Here is a 26072-nt window from a genome sequence, read left to right on the forward strand (position 1 = left end):
ATATATTTGGAATACATATACTTGTAATAAATCATTATGTAATATAAAGTAAAAAATTAAAATTTATCTACACGAACTTCTTTTTATTATATATATATTTTTTAATATTTCATCTTATATTTTTATATACATTTATATGTATTTTTATATATTTATATTTCATTAATATTCTTAAATATATATATATATATTTCAAATAATAATAATAAATATATACAATGATAAATTTATTATTTTAAATTTTTAATTCTTGTTAGTTTTTCTTTCTAATATGTATATGTATATATTTTCATATTTTAAATTATATTATTATGCAACATTTAATTATGTAAATTATATTCTGTATTCTATAATATATTATAAATTGTAGAATGCGCTATCATCAATACCTACATAACCTTTGTATGTAAAATGATTACTTATATATATACATACAAAGTTATATATTAACGTATGCATAAACAATTTCATATTTAAGATATCATAATATACAAATTTCTATAAATAAAATATACTTTTTTTTATTATTCGTTTTATTATATATTTCGTTCTTCTGTAAGTAAATATTACAAATACGTATACGTATCATTATACCATTTAACCTATCATTACACGTTAATTGTCAATTTTTAAACATATAATATTGAAAAATATTTATAATATTCAATATTTTCTTGACATTAAAATAAACATATTGAATATGAATATGATATTTGAATATTTTCAAATTATTGTTTATTACAACGACTTCCTTCCTTATTTTACGTTTTATTTTAAAATTTCATCAATTTCATAAATATTCATATAATTAAAACAATTGCTATAAAGAATTATCTTTTATAAACTATAGCAAATACACGAAATTATGGCTACAAATAAAAACGTTATAGTTCTTGTACCAAACGGTCGTCGGCAAAATGTTGCGGTAACTCCAAATACTACAATATTACAAGTAAGCAGTAAAGTTATTAATAAATTATTTATATAGATATTTTTTAATTTCATATTAATTGAAATATTTTTTTTCTAGATATTGGAAGAAGTTTGTCAAAAGCATGGATATAATGTGGATAATTATGATCTTAAGTAAGTATTTTTATTTAAAAATAAAATAAAAATAAAACATAAAGTGTTAAGATAAAATATTTAATTAAAATAATTAATGTATAGGCATTTCAATCATGTATTAGATCCTAATGCTATATTACGTTTTACCGGATTGGCAAATAATGCACAATTAGAAATGATTCCTTGTACAAAAATACGTTCTACTTCCACTGTTGTAATAGGTATACAGTTAGAAAATGGAGAAAGATTGATGAGTGAATTTATGCCTAATATAACATTAGCTGAAATTTTAAAAAATTTAAATGTCAATGAGGATTTTGAAAAAGTTACATTGATTTACATGCATCGTGAGGTATGAATATATCTATATATATATATATTTTATTGTTAGTACTATTATTTTAATAATCAAGTTTGTATCAAGAAAAAGTTAATCAATATCAATATTAATAACTTCTATATAAATTTGTATTTTATTTAAACTAATTTTTATGTTATAATTATATTTATACTTTTTGCCTTAATATATGTATTATTCATTATTTACTAATTTTTTATAGCATCTAAAGATAATATTTATTATTTTATATATTACCAATCATTAAAATCATGAAATGAAATCAAGAAAATATATCAAATCAATTTAATGTTATTTATCGATTTTTGCAGATATCTGGAACAGAAGCTTTAAAAAATACAACTTTAAAGTTATTAGGAATCAATAATGGTAAAGCTATATTACGGCTGGTACATAGAAATCCCAAAAACATAGATAGTGTTACTTCAGCAACATTAAAAACGGTTAATAAAAACATTGATATTGATAAAAAAAATTCTAAAAATGATTATTTATTACCAACAAATTCTAATCAAGCATCAGAATCTAATGTATCTACAAATCAAGAAATGCAAAAAATAAAAGAATTAGTAGTATGTTCTCAAAACATGGAAAAAAAAACAAAAGAAATAATAAAAGAGCAAAAAGAAGATATAACAATACCATCAACTAGTACTGATAATTATGTTGGAAACCAAATTTTAATGCAATCGTGCAGTAAACGTGAATCAGATGATTTAAATAATATAGAATTTGTAAGATTTGTAAGATATATAAATTCCTTTTTTTTTTAATACAAAATATACAATCTTTTTTGTTGTAGTTAGGTGAAAGAAATGCTTTAGTATTTAATCAGGCTACAATTCAAGGAACATTCAGAGATGAATTACCAGATGATTTTTATGATTTAACAGTTGATGATGCAAAAATATTATTAAGAGATGCTAAACGTTATAGAAAAGAACTGGAAGAAGCACCTCTTTTAACAAATGTTCAACGACAGTCAAATCAAAAAAAACAAATATTAAATCAATTAAACAAATATCATTACACAATAATCCGTATACAATTTCCAGATCAATTTGTCCTTCAAGGTTTATTTCAACCAATGGAAACTGTACAAGCGATCAAAGACTTTATAAAATGTTATTTAACTGATGAAAATAGTGATTTTATAATCTGTAAGTAAAAATAAAATTTCATATGTGTAAACAAAATAATACAGATATTCTTAAGAAATAATTTTAAAAATTATTAAAAAGATTAAATTTATCTAATTTATAATAATATATATATATATAAATTATTTTTTAAATTATAAATAAGATCCAATCAATATTTTTGTACATCAACTATTATTTATTGTTTCTAATATTTAGAATCAATCCTTCAAAGCTGTTCCTTAATATTTAAAAAAAATTTCTTTTTATTATTTTCATCATTCATGTATCATTAATTATTATCATTCGATGCTTTTTCCACAGATATATGGAACATTACATATGCTTTTAGAAAAATTTAAAATAATAATAGAATAAGCTTTGTTTTTATAAAAGCTTGTAAAATTGTATTAAATTATCATATAAAAACTTGTAGTACTTTATAATTTTTCTTTAAATCAATTAAATTTTATGTTTTATTTTTTTTAGGAAAATTTAAAAGAATTATCGATAATAATATTTATATAAATTACACGATATTAATGATAATAAGTACATATACTCTAACTAATCTCAACTGATTTAAATTATACTACAATATATATTATGTTGAATGTACGCGTTTATTATAATTAAAAATACATATTTTTCTTATTAAATAGTTACTACACCACCAAAACATATTTTGGATCCTAATTCTCACTTAATTAATGAAAACTTAGTTCCCTGTGCTATTATTCATTATTCTGGATCATCAACTCTCAAATCGGATGTGAAACAAAAATTTACAGATCCTAAAAAAGTTGAACTGCAAGTGGCTAAAACTAGGTAAGTGATGTAATTTATATTTATTATAATACTAATTTTAAATAAATACTAATTTTTTTTAATATATTATATTATTCTATTTTAGAAAATTAATGATAAATCAAGAAACTAAAACAATAAATGAAGATATGAATATAAATAATGTTACAAATAGTAGATCAGCATTTAATACGTCTACTAATAATGAATTATTACATGAAAAAAAAAATAAAATTCCAAAGTGGTTAAATTCATCACTGAAATAATTAATTTTTGTTATTACTAACAAATTCTTGTAATATTTCAGAGTAAAATATAATAATATTTTAATATGTACATACATATATACACAAGTAGGCATATATATTCATGTATTTCATTTAATATTGTAATTGAATAAACTTTTGTATAATAAAAGACTGAAATATAAATGAAATCAAAATTAGTATACAAATATTATTTTATAAAAAAAAAATTATTTAAATTATGAATTATATATATAAATTTACTCTCCTTTTTTCTTTTTTTTTTTTTTTTTTCAATCTATATTTAAAGATACTATTGATTTTAATTCTTTCTCTCATTTTTCCAAATAATAAATATATTTTATACTTCGTATAAAATAATTAATGAGAATTTCAATCTATTAACAATCATTAACATATTTTTCGATATATATTATTATATAAATAAAAATATTAACTTTGTAAATCAGGAGGTACTGTAGTGGGCGATTGTAATTGTAAATGCAGAAGTCGTCGAGCAGATCCACCTATTATATTTCCAGTTGGACCTGAACCACCTGCTTCCTCTGTAATACTTTTTATCAAATTATCTTCTACAACATCAGAATTTTTATTTATTTCAGAATTTTCATCTTTTTCTATTTCAGATTGCAATTGAGAATCTAACAGTCTCATATATTTATCCATTTCATTTCTTTTATCTTCATTGTCTTCACCTAAAGATCCTTCTGAACTTCCTTCAAATTCTCCTTCATTTCCAGGAACAACTAAATCTAATATACCTCGCAATGTACTGTCAAATATATCCGCATCGAATTCAACTTTTCCATTATCTTCCGAATCGTGTATTATATCATTTTCAACTGAAAAATCTCTGAAAACAAGAAAAAACATAGAATGAAAACAGATAATATATACACCATTCTTTGTAATATCATTAAAATTCTAATATATATATATATATATATATATATATAAAACATACTCTAAAAATTGTACACCATCAATATCACTATTTTGATTCAAGAACATCTGTACTTTTTCTTTAACACTTAACGATTCTTGTTCATATTTCTTGCTTTTAACATTTCCCCATTTTTCGTTTAAAAATGTTTCTAACTGTACTGGATCTACATTTAACCAACTATCACTATTTGCAGGACTTAATGCAACTTCATCTTGAACTACAATATACAATATACAAAATACAATATAAAGTAACAATTAAACACTAATGAGTTTATCAAATAAACATTAATTTTTAAAAGATTACCATGCAATTCAATATCATTAGTCTGTATGTTTTCCCATGCTTCTAAAACTTTTTCAGCGTCGCTTTTATTATTTTTGATATTAGAATTATATAAGTTAAAATACTTCAAATAATAATCTTTAGCTGCATTCAAGAGCTTTTCATATTCTTCGCTGCCTTTTAACAAATTTCTAAAATAACCACTAATTTCTAAACGATTTAAATATGTATTTAAAACATCGTCATTTGCTTTTAATTTGTCTGAATCATTAACTGATGTTTTTTCTCTTTTTCTACGTTCTTCAATTGCACGAGCAACTAACATTTCTAAGCCACATGCTATTTTAATTCCAAGTATATGAGATTTGTACTTTGAACAAGTTATTGGTGGTATATTCCAGCCTGTTCTTGGGTCACCTGTATATCGACAATGATTTGCCATTGCATACAAACATTTAGTCATTCGTATATTAACCATAATACGTTGTTCAGGAGGGAAATATCTCATGGCACGACAAACCTGCAATAAATAAAAATTAATGACAATAAATTAATTTATTACAAATAAAATTTATTTGAATAAAAATTAAAATGATAATTCAATTTTTACTTTTCTTTCAAATGGATCAGAATGACATATAGTTCGAATAGCTAATGCAACTAATCTTGGTTCTTGTTGAAGTATTGAAATTGCTTTTTCTGATAAAAAAACTCGAGCTTTATGATTTCTTTTTTTAATTTCATCAGGATAAGTATTAATTCGCTTTCTTAATACATCTTGTACTTTCTCAGGGGCCCTGTATAGATAAGGTTCCTCCCAAATATTATTTAATGAATCCAATAATGTTTTATGTTTATCGCGAACAATATGCAATTCACCATTATACATAAATACGTGATTTTCACATGTTTCAGGATTAGCCCATGGGGGTAAGACATTTGCAGCTTCTATTAAAAGAAATTCACCATCAGAATCTATAATTCTAGCGATCAGCCCATCAAAAGTTTGTGTAAGTTTAGATATTAAAAAAACTGTAAACCATTCATCGGTTATATCTTCATCAAAACATAAGCGTACATAAATATGAGGTAATATATTACATTCTGTAAAAATAAAAATAATATTATATAATGATTAAAATCAATAATTTATGAAATTATATAATATTTTACCTTCTATAATTGTAGAATTTTCAATGAGTTTTTCTAATAATAATGCTTGCTTTGTTCTAGGACGAAAAATCAAATTATCATTATGCCAAATATAATTTTCAATGTATGATGCAATTTCTTCATTGAATTTTATAATTTCTTGTATAAGAATTTCCTCTGTTATGGTTATTAAAGGTTTTGTGTAACAAATTTTTGGATAAAGAAAACATTCAAGAACATCATCTTCTTTAACTTTAGATATTTTTGTGTAAGCCATGGTTTCATCAATGTCTGTAATGTCTTAATGAAATGAAAATCACTTTTTATCGTAGATAAATTTTATCGTAGTTAAATTTATAAAAATATAAAAATCAGATTTTCATAAATTGATACTGTCGTGTGCGCATAAGAAAAGAAATTTTTAGTATAACAAATTTTTCTGTTAAAATTGATAGAATTTTATAAATTATCATTTCTATATAATTATTTATATGTAATTTATTCACATTTGCAATAAATTTATTAAATATTGATATTTATTAATTATTTTAAAGATATACAAGACAATCAAAATATTACTATATTATAATAATAAGTAAAATATTATTTAGCACAATAAGTACAAGTTACTAAATCCATTCAACTATAAGTTCACTTACACGAATCATCGAATATAAACAAACCAAATCACGTGATACATTACGACTTCAGCTATTGGTTGATGAATGATCAGCGTTAGTATACTATCTTTACAAGAAACACTATTGAATTGATGAATTGATAATAAAATCATAAAAATTTTGTTATACAATTTAAGAATATATATATGTCACAAAAAATGTTAATTAAGAATGCTATTTAAAGTGAATCTGATTTTAAAAGATCAAGAAATTCAAAAAAAGTAAAAGAATAGAAAAGAAAAATAAGAAAAAGAGAATGAAAAAATCATCTTTTGTTAAAAATTAATTATTTTTTTATATATAAAAATAAATTGAAACAAATGAATAATAATAAATTAACGATAGATGGTGATTTAAAAGAATTCATGATAATAAATAAATATACTATTATTGTGATGATTTTATAATATGAATGATAGATAAGTAATAAAATATTAAGAATCAAGTAGAATATCATCACGGTATCATCAAAAATTTTGATTTTTAAAATTATTATGTAATAAATTAAAAGAGATAATATTATCATGAAGATCATCATGATGTCATCATTTATATTTTTTTTTAAATGTTAATGTCAAATTTTATTTAATTTCGCAATAAAATTTCGAAATATATATATATATTTAATATTTTCATCTTAAAATTTATATTTCATTTTTCATACTTTCATTTTAAGACTTTTGATGTATTATTTATTCAATATATAACAATGTATTATCTTATTTAAATCTTTAATAAAATAAAGAATATTATATTTTAAATATAAATATTTAAATGAAATTTTTAAAGTTAAATGTAATATCTTATACAATTAATTTTTTTTTTATTATTGTTACATCACGATTTATTTATTAAATAAATAAACGATAATAATATCCAAATAATATGTAATAAAAAATGAGAAGCGAAATAAATTTTTATTACATTATGTAAATATATGTAATTTCTATAATCTTTTATTCAGAATTAGATATTATTAACTATTTATTATTTATTTTAATTTATAAAAATTTTAAAAATTATAAATCGTTAAAATATATTATTATAGAAATATCAAATTAAATAGCTTTACTCGGATATTTAATGTTTAATAAGATTATATTTAATAATAAAATTATTCATGTTTTATGTTCTATAAAAATAATAACAACACGTATTACAAATGTCCTTAAACCATATTTGTGTATTTATATTCATGTATATGTACTAACAAAATAAGTACAATGTGCATGTGCTTAATGTTAAATGTATAATTCTTAAATATAAGATAACTATAATAATTAAAATATATTATAGTAGAAATTTATTATTATTTTTCCCTTTTTGATAATCAGTATAATTGATAATAATTCTATGTTTTTTTAACCTATAGATCAATGTTATTTATCAATTAATATTTTAATACGAAAATTTTATGTACTATTCTCATTTACAATTTTTAATTAGAATGTCTTAAGCACGTCAGAGAAGAAGAATAATGTTGATAAATAATTAAACCAGAAGATAATGCTACAATAATAAAAATCAATAACGTAAATGAAACCAAAGCCAGGGGTCTGGGTATCAGAGTGGTGTAACCAATACTCCCAATGTAAGAAAGCAAACTAAAGTATGCGTTTTTCTTTTTCCATCCATTATTACAAGTACGTATATACACATGTGGTGTACTTCCCGTTGTATTGCTGACACTTACCGGATTCATCACATCATTTGTTATATTAATCCTTCATGTAAAATAATACAAATCAATAATTCAATACTTTATATATCCCACTTAGAAATATTCAAATTCTACGTAGATATCTTTTATATATAAGATGAAAATATAAATTAAATAGATTTTCAATACACGGTACATATACATATGTATGTATATGATACGCATTTTAGCATTTTGGTCACAAAACAATAAATAAATTCAGAATGGATCAATCGATTCATTCTTCGATAGGATATAATTTTGATTTCAATGATAAATTACGAATCTATAAATTCAATTTAAAGCTATCTCTTTTTTTAAATGTACACGAGTACATATAACATTTCATTGCTGAATGTAATTTTTAATTTTATATTTTTATTATTTAAAATTAGATGATTAAACTAGATTTTATTGCGAAAAAATAATGTTGCGATCATTTCGAAACTATAATTATTAAATGTGAAAGTGAATGATCAAAATAGTATTTATTCTATCTACTTATTACTAGTTATCTATCTATTTGTAAATAATTAACAAAATGACGAATGCATATGGTTTTAGATCCAAGGAAAAAGATATCTATTTATCTTTCCTCTTAATACTTCTATAAAGGTATGTTTACGAAAAGTAGCACGTTTCATTTGTCTTGTAAAAAATAAAAAAAAAACATGAGAATAAGAAAATCTCATTTGTCTTGAGAGATGAGATTCAAATATATATATTTATATATATTTCACTGAGGAATCCACTGAAATCCTTAAAGAGGAAGAATTAAAATCTTCACTCGAAATTGTCTAATTTGTTCTGATTCCTGATTTTAATTTCTGCTCTAATATCTTCATTTTTTCAGATCGTGGTTAATGCATATGCAATACTTTATTTCCCAAAATTTCTCAAAATCAATCACTAAAAAAATTTATTATTGTTTATTATTTTTTTGGCATTATTCTCGACAATTATTGTTAATTTAATTTTTATGAGAATATATCATTTAGCATTTAAAATTTCTCAATTTTTTTTTCATGTTTCTTAAACACTATATATTAAAAATTTATAAATTTAACAAACACAATCTATTAATAAAATTAAATGTAGCATTTGCAACAAAAATAAAGATATAAAAACGTAACGTAAAAATAATTGTCTTTTAATGATAAATATTGATATAAAAAATATGTTTATAATATACAATCATGTACAAAAAATATTTTCGAATCATATTCTGAAATAGTAGAAAAATAGAAATAATAGAAAAAACAAAGTTCTGGTTTGATAAACGGCTTAAAAAATTGTTTATTTATTTTTTTTGTTATATAATATATACATATGTATAAATATTTGAATCTAAAAAAAAGAGTCAGAAAATATATATTTTATTAAAATTTAATACTTATCTTTTAAATTTAATAAGAAATAGACTGTAAATAAAATAAAATTTATATAAATTTATATCTTTATCAATGAAAAGAAATAAGAATCTAAATAGAAATTTTTTTTCATGCTCTAAATATGCATTGTAGAATATTTTACTCTATATTTCGTATATTTAAAATTATAATTAATATTAATATAAAATTGAAATTTTACATGAATGCACAAACATTCACGATCTAATGATAAAAAAAATATACCTAGATAATTAATATATTAAATATATATAAATGAAAATACGTGATGCAACAATTTCTATTTTAAATATGAAATTTCAAACAATGCATTCTTACCGTTGTTTACAGTTGCAACATTTACATTTTTGTCGGCGAGCATGATTACTCCATTGGCGACGTAATTCACAAAAGTTATTTAACCATCTACAACTTGGTTTGGGCGGGGTATAGCAATTCCATTCCATTTCTTCGATACATTGATAAGGTAAACATGCGCTTACTGTACCAGTATTAGTGGGTTGAAAAGTATTACAATCCGTAGGAATGAAACATCCTTCGTTTGTATTTCGACATAAACAAAAGTGAGAATCAACTACAGAACCTCTTTTCATGTGAACATTATCATGGTTTGCTATATTGAAAATGAAATCATTAGAAACATTTTATCTATATGTTAATTTTATAATATGTATTTATTAGTAAAAATAATTTTCCAAATAAAAAGATGTAAAATTATTTTTTTAAAAAATTTAATTTACAGTTTTTGATTTGTTTTTATATATAGATATTACTTAAATTGTTTTTTTTATTAACCCTTTGCAGGATTCGAAGACTTCGCTATCGAACTATTTGAAATTTTTATTCAATTCATAATAATGCGACCAAAATAAATCGTAATTATTTCACGTATTCCTGCAACGGGCAGTTATTTCGGCGTATTCATATTACATAGCATAAAGATGAATGATGAAAGATGAGCATTAGTCTATGTAACTGTACATGTATATATAAAATTCTACGTAGTGTATACGAATCTACATCAGCTTTTCCTCTCCACGAGGAAATTCTCTTGGCAACGTGTAGCTCTGCACAATACATCAGCCTCATGTAAAGAAATATATTTTTCTGTATATTTTTCAATTTAATCTTCTTCTTCTATTGATTCGAATAGGATGTATTGAACTCGAATTTATAATTTTTTTTTGTATCTTCCAAATTCTTCTTTTTACATTTTTACCTATATATAAATATTGAAATTGCTTCGAATAGCTACTAATATGAGCAAACAAAATCTTCGAGTGTAAAAGATTTGTAAATGTTATATACTTATTAAATCGATCAATAAATTCATGAACATATATATGTTATTAATATATATTTATATTAAAACTTTAATTTGATAATCATTTATATTATACATATTTTAATATTCCAGAACATATTATAAAAAGCAAGAATATAATATACTCGTATTATGAAAATTTTAACCTTTATATATTATTTTGATAATGTTATTCGTAGTTATAATAATTTTTATATTAAAAGTATTGCCACAAAATAAATGTGTGAAATTTGATTAAGATCCAAAAGATATTTACTTTTTTTTGAAAGCCAACATTCAAAATCATTATTATATAGGATGTATTGGAAATTATTATTATGTATGGAAATTATTATAGAAAAAAAGTGATTATATCATGCAGAAATAAATCGGAAAGAAGAATAACTTTTTATTTAGCACTTTTATTTAATATAGTGCTATAACATCTATGTATAACATCTTATTGATTTTATATCTTAGGTTTCTGATTTCTTCTTGCATGAAAATACATAATAGAAAATCCGTAATGGAATCTTTGTTATAATTATTTAATACAGATTTTCACACTGTATCATGAAAATCTAAAAACTATAATTATATCATCGATATAATGGATTCTAGAGAGAAAAAGAACTGTTTTGAAAAACTGTATCTTTAAAACAATTGTATTCCATTGCAAAAATCGAATATTTATACGATTATTTATAAATTTGTACAAATCGAGTATATAATGACAGTTATTTTTTTGGCGATTTTTTGATTGAAGCCATTAATAAATTAAGTGTAGTGTAAATCTATCATTGTATTTATCATAAATTTTTTATATATGATATCTGAAATTGTGGCTTCATTTAATTTGCAATAAGATCTCATTTTCTATCTTGTTCTTTTTTTTCTTCTTTAAAATTCTTCTTTGTAAAATAGATTGATTTTTGAAGGATATAACTAATTAATATTCTCCTTGAATTTTATCTTAGTAGATTATAACCTCTAGAGCTAACTATCTTGTCTTTTGCTAATGAAGAATAGTAATTTAATGGATATAATCTGATATTTTAATCGAATAAAATTGTGCAGAAATTATTAAGAAATCTTTAAAAATGTTATAAAAAGAATTATTTATAATTATTTATATACAAATTATAGAAACACATGTATCAAATTTTCCACTTATACATATACTTCTCATATACTTCTCATAATAATACTGTACGTAAATTTTTTATTTTAACAAATCAAATAAGTTGAATCTTTTTAGAAAGTTGGATCCAATTTTCATTTTTTGCACAATGAGATGGCTTTGATAATTAATCTCATTCTGTTATATTTATATTTCTTTTATAATATGGAGATTATCATGGAGATTATCATGGATAATTTTTTTTTTTAATTTCTTCGGAGATGATTCAAATGGATGGTTTTTCGCATTTAAACGTGATTTCTTTTCGAATGTTTTATAAAAGAAACAATTCGAAACAATGGAGATTGTTTTTCAATCTCTATCTACGCTTTAATTTTTCTTTCGTGATCTTTCTGCATACGATATTGGCATTAGTTGTGATTCTTTTACTTCTTATCCTTTTAGTTTTTTTTCCTTTTTTTCTATTTTTTCAAAAAGATTTTTTTTCCAGATTTCGATATTTCGATTTTCCAGATTTCAATGTGATAATATATGTTATTATAAATTTAATAAATTGTTTAACAAAAATAGAAATTCTTTATTAATTAAATGTAGAATGGTCTCAAAATATTGACTAGTAACATTTCAATAGATATTTGATTCTCATTATTTTTTTATATATTTATTAATAAATATTTTAAAATTCAATTCCGATTTAAATTATTTCGATATATTATATATTTCGTCATTGTATTGTGATAATTCAATATTATATATATATATATATATATATATATATATATATATATATATATATATATAAAATGTAAAATATAAAATATAATGTAAACTGGCAAATGATGGAAAAAGAAGAAAAAAGGAAATGAAAACTAGAACTTTGAATGAAATCAATAATTGACTAAAGCATATAAAGGAAAAACATATTTCATACATATTGTAATGAATTTAAATAGTATGTTAATAGTAAACTGACAAGAAAAGAAAGAGAGATACTAGAAACAGTATATATTAAAAATGAAAATAATATGAAAACAACTTTTTTTGACAATAAAGCAATAGAATGTTAAAATATATAAATATATATATATATATATATATATATATAAATATATATATATATATATATATATAAGAGAATTTGAAAAGTGAATAAACAAGACAAAAATGAAAAAGCAAGATAAAAATGAAGGATTAAAGTAGAACAAATGAAAGAAAAAAAAAATAAGGAAGAAAGGAAAAAAACAATCTTGTGATTATAAATAATATTGTAGACAAGAGATAAACTCTATCGGCAAAATGGAATAATTTTCAATTACATGAATAATGTTTTGTTAATATAGAAATATAAAATATCCTCAAACTATTTTAATTTAATCTACAAATGTAATAAATATGTATATTATTTACTAATAAATATATATAAATAATTAAATTAAAATTTTATCTATTATCTTGATTTAATTTTTATTGAATGATTCAACTTATTATATATTTAAATTCTTTTTAATTATTAATTATAAATATACATAAATTATATAAAAAAATATTTATTCAAAAGGGAAATATTAGTTCAAAAGGGAATAAACAAGAAATATTCGACTTAATGTATATTTTATATCATAAATTTTCTTTTACAATAATTTTAATAAGTTTAATATAAATCTTTTATTAATTATCACGATAAGATTATTTTATTTTTAAATGTACAATTCAGAATGAAATAATTTATTTTTGAATAAAAAAAATAATCATTATTTGATTTTCAATAAAACATTATTAAATAAAGTATAGTAAATATTAGTAAAAACAAATTAAGTTAAAAAAACAAATATGAAATATGAATTTTATGTGTTAATGGTATTTCCAATATATTTTTTAAATATACAATTACATATGCATACTATAATTTTTTTTAATAATTGATAATTGTTTTGTAAATCTTTTCTATAATACGATTTGTCTTACTTATATACATATATCTTTTGTATATACATATTTAATTAAAAATTTATATCATTTAAAAAATATATTTGTTTTATATATTCATTTAATATTATCTAAAGAGAGGTTAAGGATATATATTAACAATTATAAATATTTATTACTGATAAACTAACCACAGATATTGTTATCAACATACACTTCAACTTCTTCTTTTCTTTTGCAATGTGACATATTTGTTTATCAAATATTATAGGATTAAACTTAATTTTGTAACAAGTATGGTACTATTTAATTGGTAATATGGTAATATGATTTCAACTTGTTAGCAGAAATTTAGTTTACATGTTGGTTTGGTTTATTGAGTTCTGTAGGAGTGAAGATCTTCTACTGTCTTATTAAATGTTTTTTTTATGTCAATACTATGAATTTGATGATGGACATGATATATAATATCCTGACTAGTTTAAATTGAATATAAATAATATAATATACATTAGGAAGAATACTCCATATCATTATTTTTAATCCTTTTTATACATAATTAAATCTTTTTTATTCACGAAGAAAGCAAAATTGATTGATTATTTTATTATTAATTTAAAATTATTATTAATTTTAATAGAACTAATAATTGCAATAAATATATTTTTTAGTAAAAAAATATATACATAATGATTTAAAAATATAAATTATAATAATTTTAAACAATAATTTTAAAAAATAATAATAATTTTTCATTATATGATTTATAATCAGTATATATTTATTGAAATTAAATGATTATTTAAATTATTCTTACAATAATATTAATTTAAAAGAAACAAAGAAAAAATTTTAAAAAAAGTTGAGATTTATTAAACAATGAAGAAAATAATTATAAAAAAAAAAGAAAAATAAAGAGAAAAAGAGTGAGGAGATGAAAAAGAGAAACTATTAAATTAATGATTAAATAATAAAATAATAAAAAATAAATTTGATTATTATTCTGATATTCTTAAAATATTAAATGTTAATAATAATAATTATGAATATATATAAAATAAATATTTATTACTAAATAAAATATGTATTAATTATTTGAAGTTATACGATATTATTACCATGTATATGTATAATATTAATATTCATATATACAAATATATTTATTATATCTTTTTATATATTTTATATTGTTATAATTAAACTGATTTTATTTGAATAAACATAATTAAAAACAAATTTACAATAATGTATACAAAATAATATTATTATAAATTTTTTTAAATTTAATAATAATAAATTAAGTAATTTTGTAATTTTAAAATATAGTAAAATTAAATTAGATATTTAAAAATTAATTTAAAAATATATATTTGTTTCAATTACATGTTATTTTATTATAAAACTAATATTATTAATAAAAAATATTATTTTTATAATATACATGTATATATGTTTAAATATATATATAAAATACCGTATTAATTACAGATCAACATATATTACAAACATATTAAATATATATATGTATATTTTTTTTCAATTATTGCACGTTTTTTGAATAAACAAAGTTATAAAAATTATATATTATGTTTCGAAATATAACATTGTTTATTTTACTTTAGATTATATAAACATATAATATTGTTTATAATTTATTTTAATATCGAGTAAAAATATTGCATTATAATTAATTAATTATATATATACATTATTATACATACTTGTACAAAATGCAAATGTAACAAAATACGTACTAGTACTTATGTTATGTACACAATCTATGGATAAATGAGCTAATGCGCATGGTAATCAAACCGGGAGAAGCGTGTGTATATCGTTTCGGTCACGTGTGACATAAGAATTTTTCTTTTTTTAAGTAAGTATAACATTTTAAATATATATCATTTATATATATATCTATGAAAATATATATATAAATATTCCATATTATATATAAAAATTTCGTATAAAATTTTATAAGTAGTTATTTAGTGATTGGTAGACAGCGTTGCAAAGACACGCTATTCGCTTTGTATTATATAAAAATAATTTATGAAACGATATTTTGTAGATGACATTATATTTTATACTAATCCGAAAAATACCAACAGTGATTTGATATAATTTTAAATTGACTTTTATTAATTCATCGGTAATTAGGAGGCGTGGCATTTTATGTAGCTCCGTATGCTTTGTACTCGCGTTTGGACACGTGCGCTTATGATATGTATGCCATGTCATATGTATATACGCGCGTGTAGAAACATGTTTCGAATCTAACAAAGAAACTTATAATATAGTTAAATGTGATGATAATATAATATCAAAAACATTAGAAATTAAACTTCTATTAAATCACTGTATTGCATTACTACGGACAAAGTATAATTTCATAATGTAAGTATATCTAAATTGTTCATTTACAATTCAGTATCATTTCATTTGACAATTTGATTCTTATCGATTGTTCATATTTATACGAACGGTAATTAACTGTAAACTTTGTATTTTCTACTATAAAATTTAACTGTTAACGATTTTAATTATTTATTTCAAGATAAAACGCAACATTAGTTTGTATATTCATTTTATATCAAAATTCGAGTTATGCTATGTATGTGTCAAATATAACCTCAAATAAACGCGTGGTTGTTTGGTTACAGTATATGAAGTATATTATAATTATTCTATTATTTTCAATTACGGATTGGTGTGTGAGCTGCAAGATAAGTTTTTAGTATATTATTGAATATTGTGACATGGAAACTGGATATTTAAATTTTCACGATGAAGAACAATTTCCTGATTTTTCATTATCTTTGGAACAGGTAACAAATTTATTAAATTTTTGTTAAATATAATGAATATTTCTATAATTTCTTGTATTTAAATTTTCTTTATTTACATTTTCATTCGTAGTACATCAGCAGTAATATTTATATAACAATGTATTAGAATATTGTAATATTTTCTTTCATTTGTACTTAAATTTTTATTTTGATATTACGATTACAATGACATTTTAGTAATATCGATGTCGATATTTTAATTAATATTATTAAATTTTAATTAATCTTTACTTCTTATAATTGTATATAAATATTACTCTTTAGATTTGTCTATTAAATATGTAATTAATTTTTTTTTATAAATTTAATTATAAATATAAATTTTATAAATATTAAATTATATCTAAAACTTACTATTAAAAAAAAAATAAGTCTCAAAAGCTTACAAAATCCAAAAATGTAAAAATGTAAAAAATAAATATAATGTATCATTAATATTATTAATATAATACATATAATAATATATATTATCATGTTTTAATAGAATTTAATGGAAAAACCTCAAGATTTATTAATGCATATGGTTGAAAATGATTTTGATTATATGGAAACACATCTTGACATCACAAATTCTGATAGATTGTGGAATAAGGAACACGAGTAAGTAAAATATTATTATTATTAATGTGTTAATTGTTATAAATTTAAAATTTAATCAATTAATAATAATTTTACGATTTAAAATAATTTTTATAATTATACAAAATTTAATATTTTATAATTTCAGACATAATGAGGATATGGATGAAATGTCAATTTCAGAAATTTCTAATATTTCTAAAATTGATAGTATTAAAGAAGATTTTGCAAAAGTTCTTACGGATTGGCATGAGCATATTGGTTATTTACAGGTTTCGCTAATTCTTTGGTTCGTTAAATTTATTATTTTTAACGATCCAATTTGTCATTCAGAATTTTGTTTCAGACTTCAGACATGGATGAATATATGGATATTATAGGATTAAGTATGAATGGAACAGATAAAAGAAACTTTTGTACTTCAGAAAGTATACTTCAAGATGAACAAGCAATACATAGCTTAGAATCTAATTTTCTTATAATGAAACAAGAAGATTTAGAAAAAGAATCTCTTCACATTAATCAGAGCACATCCGGTTTGAAAAGCACCGATAAAGGTATAATAGATTTATAATTTATTATTTAATAAGTTTTTCATTCATTCAATATTTTTATGATTATATAAATTTTTTTTTACAGAGTACATAACAGAAAATAATTCATATCATAAAATTGGTGACTTTATGAAAAATGATAATAAAAAATTAGAAACAGAAGTTAAATCATTGTTAATAGAGTCTGAACATTTAAAAAAGCAAAAAAAGAACATACATAAATATGATAGTATAGGAATCAATACACGTACAAATGTACTAGCAAAGCAAAAAAAGAAAAAAAGAGAAAAATGTTTACAGCGCAAAAAAGATACACGAAACGATAATAATAAATCTGATCAAGATAATAGTAAATCTGATAATCAGTTACCAGGTATTTTTTTAAAACAAAACTTATACGTAAATATTTATAAAAATTATTTATAAACTCATCATATTGATTTTATTTTTTATCAAAGTTTTGGAAGCAGGAGATGTTAAAAGTTTATTAGAACAATTTGAAGCTTCCGAAAATACTTTAATATCAAATTATCCATCTGTCAGAATAAATAGGGAATATGAATTGGATACATCTACAAAATCTAATGAAATTCAACAATGCATAAAGCAATCTCAAATTTCAAATTTACATAAAAATATTAGAGATGCTTTACCAAAAGAAGTTGTTGAAAATATAAAGGTAAGTATATAACTAATTAGTATAATATAAAGAAATATTTAGAATAAAAATAAAGATAAAATTCATTAAATTGTATCATATATTAGACATCTGCACGTAAAAAGGTAATTTCAGTAATACCAGCAATGCCTAATATTCAAAATACTGGCCGCAGCAATGGTACACGTATGCAAGATGCTGCTGCATCATTGTTTCGAAATAAGCTTTTAAAAATAGTTAAGTATAAATAATTTATAATAATACAATAATATATATTTATTATATATATATAATAAATATATATAATAATATTCATGTATAGATAGATATATTTTTAATATATATGTATAATAAATATCATTTTGATGCTTAGAGTAGAACTGAATCTAAACTCTTATGAATTATTTCTTTTGAATTTCATCTCTTTCATAACAGTAAGCAAATAATTTTTTGTGCATACAATAAGATTTATTATCATTATCGGTATTATTATTGTTGTTGTTGTTGTTATATCGTAACGACAATTGTAAATTGTTAATCATTATTTAAATAAATTAATATAACGATTATTGTATTACATCAGGTGACAAATAATACACAAAATAAAACCATCGATGGTGGACTAGTTCAACTGGATCATGATTATTGTAGTACTAATTCTTCAACTAGTAATTTAGATAGCAACAGTGAGTATGAAAATATAGTTTGCTGCTACTAAAAAAATTATATTTGTTAAAAAAAAATAATGATCAACTATCTATCTCATTATTATACAGCATATGAAAAACAATCGTTTTCATCGCATAGAAATATTATAAAAAATAAGGAATATTCGACTGAAAGTAATTCAAAGAAAGATAGCGGTTTGGAATCAGGAGAAGCAAGTGATAACAGTGAAGAACAAACAGGAGTTACAACAGTTAATGATATTCAAGTTAACAAATCTATGAAAGAATCACAAAATGAAACAAATTGTCGAAAGGAAACATTAACAAATGAAGAAAATTCTCAAATTAATATTTCAAATAATACTTCAAATTGTGTTATTTCTCATAGAAAAAATATATCTACAAATAATTCAATATCTCAAATGAAAATGCATTCAGCTCTAACAACAAATATTTTGCAAATACAAGACGTCGTAAGTAAAACAAAATCTATAAAAACAGGAAATCAGAGAATAAAACAAATGGTTTCTGTATTAAAAAAACCTAATATACAAGCACCTATTGTTAAAGTTATTCCTAATGAAAGTATAGTAACTACTACTAATAGTTTACACGATAAAGTTCAGAATATTATTGTTCAAAACAATGAAAAAACATGTTCAGAAAAAGATGAAAAAAGACCTCCTCGTAAAAAATTAAATTTAGCAGAATACAGAAGTAGAAGAGAACAAAATCGTAGTGACAATAGTAGAACAAATTCACCAGTGCAACCTATGAAACTAATATATGTTCATCACGCATCCACTACAACTGAACCAATTAAAGATGATCCTCAAAATTTAATTTGGTCAGAAAGAGAAATTGTGTCAGTTTTGAAACCAAAACAAGATATAGATGAGAAAAAAGTTTGTCCAAAACCTTCCACTTGTGAAATAGGAATTCAAACTTATGAAACAGTATTTGAATTTCCTCCAAAGTCTTTAATCGATGTCGATGAAAGACATAAGCAACAAAGGTAAAAAAAATTTTTTTATTCAATTTGATATTATTTTTATAACAAGTATGTATTATATAATTTATATATTATATAAATTATTAATTTTCATTTTTACATTCAATTTTATTTTTTTATTGTTGAAAAAATATTTGATATTTAATCAATTTCATATTTTTTATCATTGCATTTATATGAATGTTTCATGTTGCATTCATATATATGAAAATGGAAAATATAAATGATTAACATCGATATAATTAATGTGATCCTATGTTTTTCAATTATTGTTTTAAGTATAACAATAAATTTAATTATATATATATACCTGCTTGATAAATACCTATATTAAATTTAAAAAATAAAAGTTAACAACAAACAAATTTTTTTACATGAAATAAATAACCAATAATCTATATTTCTATAAACTTCATAATTTTCAGGAACAATAACGTGCAAGATAAAAGTCAACGATCTTATAAAAAACATGGAATTAGTTCTAATTTGAGTCGATCTAGATCAAGAAGTAATAGTAAAAGCAGAAGCAGAAGCAGAAGCAGAAGTAGTATTAATCGAAGTAGATCTCGTAAACGCAATAATACAGGTCATCGAAAAATAAGACGGCGTAGCTCCGTTAGCTCAAATAGTACTTGGTCATCACGATCACGATCTCGATCACGATCACGATCACGATCACGATCACGATCACGATCACGATCACAATCACGGTCACGATCACGATCGCAATCGCGGTCACGGTCACGATCACGATCACGGTCACGATCACGATCACGATCACGTTTACGTTCACGGTCACGTTCACGCTCACGTTTACGTTTACGTTCACGTTCACGTTCACGTTCACATTCACGTTCACGTTCACGTTTACGTTTACGTTTACGTCCTCGTTCACGTTCGGATACAAGATCTACTTTCAGTTCAGGATCAAGATATTCACGATCACGTTCTAGATCAAGATCTCAATCATCTTCTCGATATTCTAGTTGTTCTAGGTAAATAATTATAAATTATTTATACAAAGTTTTAATAAATAATTGATTAAGGTTTAGTTTGATCAATTATTAGCTTTAGCTTAGAAAAAAATATAAAAATATTTATAGGTCTTCATCTCGTTCAAATTTCGGAAGGAATAAATGGTCAAGAAGGAGAAGAAGACAAGAAAGAAGATATCATACAAGTTATGATAGACATAGGCAATATTCTATGGGCAATTATCATAATTATAGGGATTGGAGAAGGTAAATAGTTTGAAATATTTTTAAAACTAGAAAAACTAGAAAAAAGCAGTAAAAAAAAACTAGAAATTGCCAATGTTTTATTCATAAAAAAAAAGCATAATTTATCTTACATTCTTTTTAAGTTAAATTTTCATAATTTCTAAGAATTAATTTATAATATTTTGCTATTTTTAAAAAAATTTTTATACATTGAAATTGATTTGAAATTGAGACATTACAATTTTAAAATTTTTGATATATACAATTATATCAACCTTACTATATAAAATTTATCATAAATAATGCATATTATATACTATAAACATATTTGTCTATAGAATAAGCTTTATTTAAAATTATATATATATAATAAATTTTCTTCATCTTTCTTTTTGAATTCATAAATTGAATTATAAATAATAATATATAAATATTTTTATTCATTTAGACAAAGCGAATGAATTTAAGATTCAAAACGATGTCTATATATTTATGTTTCTTTAAAAAAAATTATTTAATTTTTTAAATTTTATAATCATTTAACTTTTAATAAAATTTTCGAGAAAAATTAAATTAATATTAGAAAGATAAAAATAAAGATTTCAATTAAGAGATAATTATAAATTATTTAAGAGAAATATATATAATATATATAATTGTATAATTTTTCTTTATAAAATTCTGACAATTCAAATATTTCATTTAATTTGAAAATTTAATGATTCTTTAATTTTCTTTTTTTTTGTAATTATATCGCAATTTTTCATTCAAAACTTCTTTCAAAAATTCAAATTCAATTTTTATATGAATGAAAAACTGATAAACTCTTTATACAAAATCATTTATGTACATTAAATTTTTTGCACTTATACATATGTATATATGTGTGTGTATATATATATATATATATATATATATATATATATATATTTATTTATTTATTTATTTATTTATTTATTAGATCACCTCCAACTTCGTATCGGCGATCCTATCCTGAAAATTGGTATGATCGAGAGAAACAAAAACAAGTAGAAGAGCGAAGAGTGATTTATGTTGGACGCTTGGATGAAGGAATCACTAAAGCTGATTTACGTAGAAGATTCGAAACTTTTGGTCCTGTAGTAGATATTAGTGTACATTTTCGTGAGCATGGGTAATTTTTTCATATTTTGTTTTATTATTTTGATACTTTATTATTTTCATAAAAACATAACGAATTTACATTATGGATCCTTTGTTTATTTTAGCGATAATTACGGTTTCGTAACTTTTGCTTATAAAAACGATGCCTACGAGGCTGTAGAGCACGGTAATGACGATCCAAGTTTACCAAGATACGATTTATGTTTCGGAGGTCGACGTGCTTTTTGCAAAGTGAAATATGCTGATCTTGGTACGTATTATATTAAATATTTAACGAAAAAATAATTTTTTATTTTGCATATTTTTGATTAAAATATGAAAATTAATTTATTTATTTGATTTTGCTAATATCGAATAAAACAGGAATGTTCCATATAATCAAAGATTTTTAACATCATGAGAATAATTTCAATCAAAGGAAAGATATTTATTTAGAACAAAATCAATATAGCGTTGAATTTTAAAATATACAAATAATATTTTTTTTTTTTTGACAGATGGTATGGCAAGCAGTTCACTTAATAATGGTCACATGTTACAAGATAATGAAGATAACACATTTGATCTTCTATTAAAAGAAGCAAAAGCAAAATTACGTAAAAGAAAGGTTTGACATATGTACTATTTGCTAGTTTTAAATGTAATTTAAAAAATTAGCAAAGATGTCATCGATAATATTTGGAACAAAAATAAGTGGAGAGATCTATACTAGTATTTTCCACTAACAGAAATATAGTAAAAGTTACAGAATAATTGTTATAGAGTATAAATAAGTGTTGCAATATCGCACTTGTAATAAAAAATAATAATTAACAGCTGTATTTTTTGAATTAATTGAAAATATCAATAATTTAAATATGTATAGGATTTTGATATTTTCAATAATAATGAAAGTATTAGATCTTTTCTATGTAAAAGTCTGCTTAGTTAAAAATATGTATATGACTCTAATAGATTTTATTTTACTCGTGATTTTTATAAATAATTTATTGAACGTAATACAATTAATTACACACGCTCTCCTGGGTGGACGCATTTAAAGTAGACAAAAATAATTGTAATTTAAAATATTTTAACTTGAAAAATGCATTGAAATCATCATCATCATAGTAGATATTTGTTCACAATTATTTGTTACGTAAAGAAACGTAACTTTTTCATTTGTCTTCAAAAATATCATGTACCGATTAAAATGAAATGTATCATGGATTAAAAGCTCTCAAAAACTTATATGTTTATATAGAAGTACATAAATATATAAACGAAAAATAATTGAATCGGATATATGTAATACATTTATCTTATTTTTTAATAATTATAATTTTTAGAATGATTTAAGGTGCGTTTAATGTTAAATGTATAGTAGGGTATATATGCGTATTTAAACTTATTTTTACTTACAATTATTTTTACTTATAATTTAATATATATAGAAATTAATTTTCATATCTCCATAAATTAAAATCCCATTCACATTTATTATATTATATATTATATAAATTTTTTAATATATTATCACTTTTTACCTTTAAATAGTTTAAAAATAAAATAAACTTTCGTCACATAAGTTTTTATTTTTATATACAAAATAACATTTTGAAAATGATATTTTAATATTCTTTATAAATATATATCATTATTTTTAGTAGACATTTTTCCTTGTTAGTTTTTCATCCAATATAATAATTAGATTTCAAATTTAATATAAATTTCATGTAGACTAATATCGGATATTTAAAAAAATTTAAAGGTAAGAAATGAAAATATTTATTATAGAATTTTAATTAGATATATTTTATTTTAAGTGGAAATTGATGACTTTAAACATTAAATTTAATAGTTTTATAGATGTAATTAAGTACGATGATGAATTATTGAAAAGAAAAAATTTTAAAATTTATAAGAATGAAATTATAAATTAATAGTTCCTATTATATAATAAAAATATAAATATTTGTTTTCAATTTTGAGAAATATCATAATTTCTCTTCATGATGAAACGTCAATTTTTATATATCTGAATTGTAATAATTTTTATGAAACGTGTGCTGTACTCATGTTGATGAAATATTAACATTTAGTCGGCTAATGTTACAAATGTAATTGTTTATGTATTACTTAATTATATTATAAATTTGACACGATATAATAGATGAATCACAAATTAGAATATTTTTATTTGATAATAAAAATATACAAAAAAGAAGTACCTATGTTTATTGAATTGTGTATTGCCAATCATTATTAAATTTAACATAGATTATTATTTATATAGATTTTTTTACATAGATTAAAATATTTTCTTAATATATATCAAATTTATTTATTCTATATTTATTATATATGTTATTAATATATTTATTATATTTATTACAAACGAAAATCGTAAAAGTATTTGAACAATTAATCAATAATATTTTACAGATTATCACGTCTTCCTTTCTCTTTTTTCTTTAGCGTTAATTATGATATTTTTTTGAAATAATTTTTCTTTTATTTCAAATATATATGAAGTAAAGCATATTGCATTCGTAAAAAAACATTTAACGATTCTTTCACGTAATTTTGGATTTATTTTAAATTTTATCCTTTTATATAATTTTAATAGTCTATCGTTATTGTTAATAATAACAATACTTTAAAAAATTTTTATAAGTATATATAAGTACGTAATATATATATATATATATACACACACACTCTAATAATTCTTTTATGGAAGTTGTTTAAATACATTCATGACCGTAAATCTGTAAGTATAACCTGATATAGAGACAAACGATTCTGAGGTGAGATAAATTTAATATTTAACAAAATTTTACCTATCTTCTTATCCTATATTCTAAAATAGCGATTGCATATAAAAAATCAAAGAATATATATATAATTAAAATAATATACATATATTATTGTATAATTCTGTAAATTAATATGTAAAATATATATAAAAATATGTAGAAAAAAACTTATATATATATATATAATAAGATACGTATATTTCATCCATAATGTAAAGACAAGTAATATATAATACTATACGTAATGGCGCATAAAATTATTTATAACTTGATAAATAAATCACAATCGATATTTTTGCATATCAATCTTTGTATTTGTTTCGATATATAATTTCAATCGTTTAAAGATGTTAAACATTAATGTAAAATAATATACATTACCACTCCAATAATATACATTATCTAAAAAAAA

The 26072-nt window shown here is 21.1% G+C and overlaps 3 protein-coding genes and 1 long non-coding RNA gene across 8 annotated transcripts; 3 read left to right on the forward strand and 1 right to left on the reverse strand.

Annotated features, from left to right (window-relative positions):
* The first annotated feature begins 351 nt into the window (after positions 1-351).
* LOC108004294 (tether containing UBX domain for GLUT4) lies at positions 352-3814 on the forward strand. 2 transcript variants are annotated; one of them, XM_017067071.3, is made up of 8 exons: positions 352-555; positions 851-952; positions 1031-1086; positions 1171-1420; positions 1738-2160; positions 2229-2586; positions 3228-3393; positions 3479-3814. In XM_017067071.3, exons 2-8 carry the CDS (start codon positions 866-868, stop codon positions 3636-3638), a joined length of 1500 nt encoding a protein of 499 aa, XP_016922560.1. In that variant the 5' UTR covers positions 352-555; positions 851-865; the 3' UTR covers positions 3639-3814. The 2 variants fall into 2 exon arrangements, with proteins under 2 accessions (XP_016922560.1, XP_028519784.1); XM_028663983.2 differs by having other exon boundaries at positions 374-402.
* LOC108004309 (protein ecdysoneless) lies at positions 3170-15961 on the reverse strand. Of its 2 annotated transcripts, XM_062087210.1 has the most exons (8): positions 15901-15961; positions 10128-10422; positions 6043-6321; positions 5480-5973; positions 4891-5389; positions 4603-4801; positions 4076-4491; positions 3170-3791 (listed from the first exon to the last, which is right to left on the reverse strand). In XM_062087210.1, exons 2-8 carry the CDS (start codon positions 10168-10170, stop codon positions 3676-3678), a joined length of 2046 nt encoding a protein of 681 aa, XP_061943194.1. In that variant the 5' UTR covers positions 10171-10422; positions 15901-15961; the 3' UTR covers positions 3170-3675. The 2 variants fall into 2 exon arrangements, with proteins under 2 accessions (XP_061943194.1, XP_061943195.1); XM_062087211.1 differs by having other exon boundaries at positions 3170-4491.
* LOC114576774 (uncharacterized) lies at positions 8256-11452 on the forward strand. Its single transcript, XR_009833437.1, has 3 exons — positions 8256-8344; positions 10140-10275; positions 10614-11452. It is a non-coding gene; the product is annotated as an uncharacterized LOC114576774 (long non-coding RNA).
* On the forward strand, positions 15925-25068 carry LOC108004308 (protein SON). Of its 3 annotated transcripts, none has more exons than XM_062087208.1 (15): positions 15925-16055; positions 16843-17007; positions 17513-17628; positions 17756-17879; positions 17954-18164; positions 18247-18534; positions 18620-18840; positions 18927-19055; positions 19403-19505; positions 19596-20502; positions 20925-21494; positions 21603-21740; positions 22681-22872; positions 22967-23112; positions 23360-25068. In XM_062087208.1, the coding sequence occupies exons 2-15, from the start codon at positions 16939-16941 to the stop codon at positions 23473-23475; spliced, it is 3330 nt and encodes a 1109-aa protein (XP_061943192.1). In that variant the 5' UTR covers positions 15925-16055; positions 16843-16938; the 3' UTR covers positions 23476-25068. The 3 variants fall into 3 exon arrangements, with proteins under 3 accessions (XP_061943192.1, XP_061943191.1, XP_061943193.1); XM_062087207.1 differs by lacking the exon at positions 15925-16055 and adding an exon at positions 16172-16576; XM_062087209.1 differs by lacking the exons at positions 15925-16055; positions 18927-19055 and adding an exon at positions 16172-16576.
* The last annotated feature ends 1004 nt before the right edge of the window (positions 25069-26072 follow it).

Source organism: Apis cerana, linkage group LG1, assembly GCF_029169275.1.
Source record: "Apis cerana isolate GH-2021 linkage group LG1, AcerK_1.0, whole genome shotgun sequence".
Classification (NCBI taxonomy): domain Eukaryota; kingdom Metazoa; phylum Arthropoda; class Insecta; order Hymenoptera; family Apidae; genus Apis; species Apis cerana.

Excerpts from the sequence above, each read along its gene's own strand:
- LOC108004308 (XM_062087208.1), top strand. The coding sequence starts at position 16,939 with ATGGAAACTGGATATTTAAATTTTCACGATGAAGAACAATTTCCTGAT. Across the intron at positions 17,880-17,953 it reads AGCATATTGGTTATTTACAG|ACTTCAGACATGGATGAATA; the intron begins GTTTCGCTAATT and ends ATTTTGTTTCAG. Across the intron at positions 21,741-22,680 it reads AATTATAGGGATTGGAGAAG|ATCACCTCCAACTTCGTATC; the intron begins GTAAATAGTTTG and ends TTTATTTATTAG.
- LOC108004309 (XM_062087210.1), bottom strand. The coding sequence starts at position 10,170 with ATGCTCGCCGACAAAAATGTAAATGTTGCAACTGTAAACAACG. Across the intron at positions 6,322-10,127 it reads TGTTGCAACTGTAAACAACG|ACATTACAGACATTGATGAA; the intron begins GTAAGAATGCAT and ends CATTTCATTAAG. Across the intron at positions 5,390-5,479 it reads CTGATCCATTTGAAAGAAAA|GTTTGTCGTGCCATGAGATA; the intron begins GTAAAAATTGAA and ends TATTTATTGCAG.
- LOC108004294 (XM_017067071.3), top strand. The coding sequence starts at position 866 with ATGGCTACAAATAAAAACGTTATAGTTCTTGTACCAAACGGTCGTCGG. Across the intron at positions 1,087-1,170 it reads GTGGATAATTATGATCTTAA|GCATTTCAATCATGTATTAG; the intron begins GTAAGTATTTTT and ends ATTAATGTATAG. Across the intron at positions 2,161-2,228 it reads ATTTAAATAATATAGAATTT|TTAGGTGAAAGAAATGCTTT; the intron begins GTAAGATTTGTA and ends TTTTTGTTGTAG.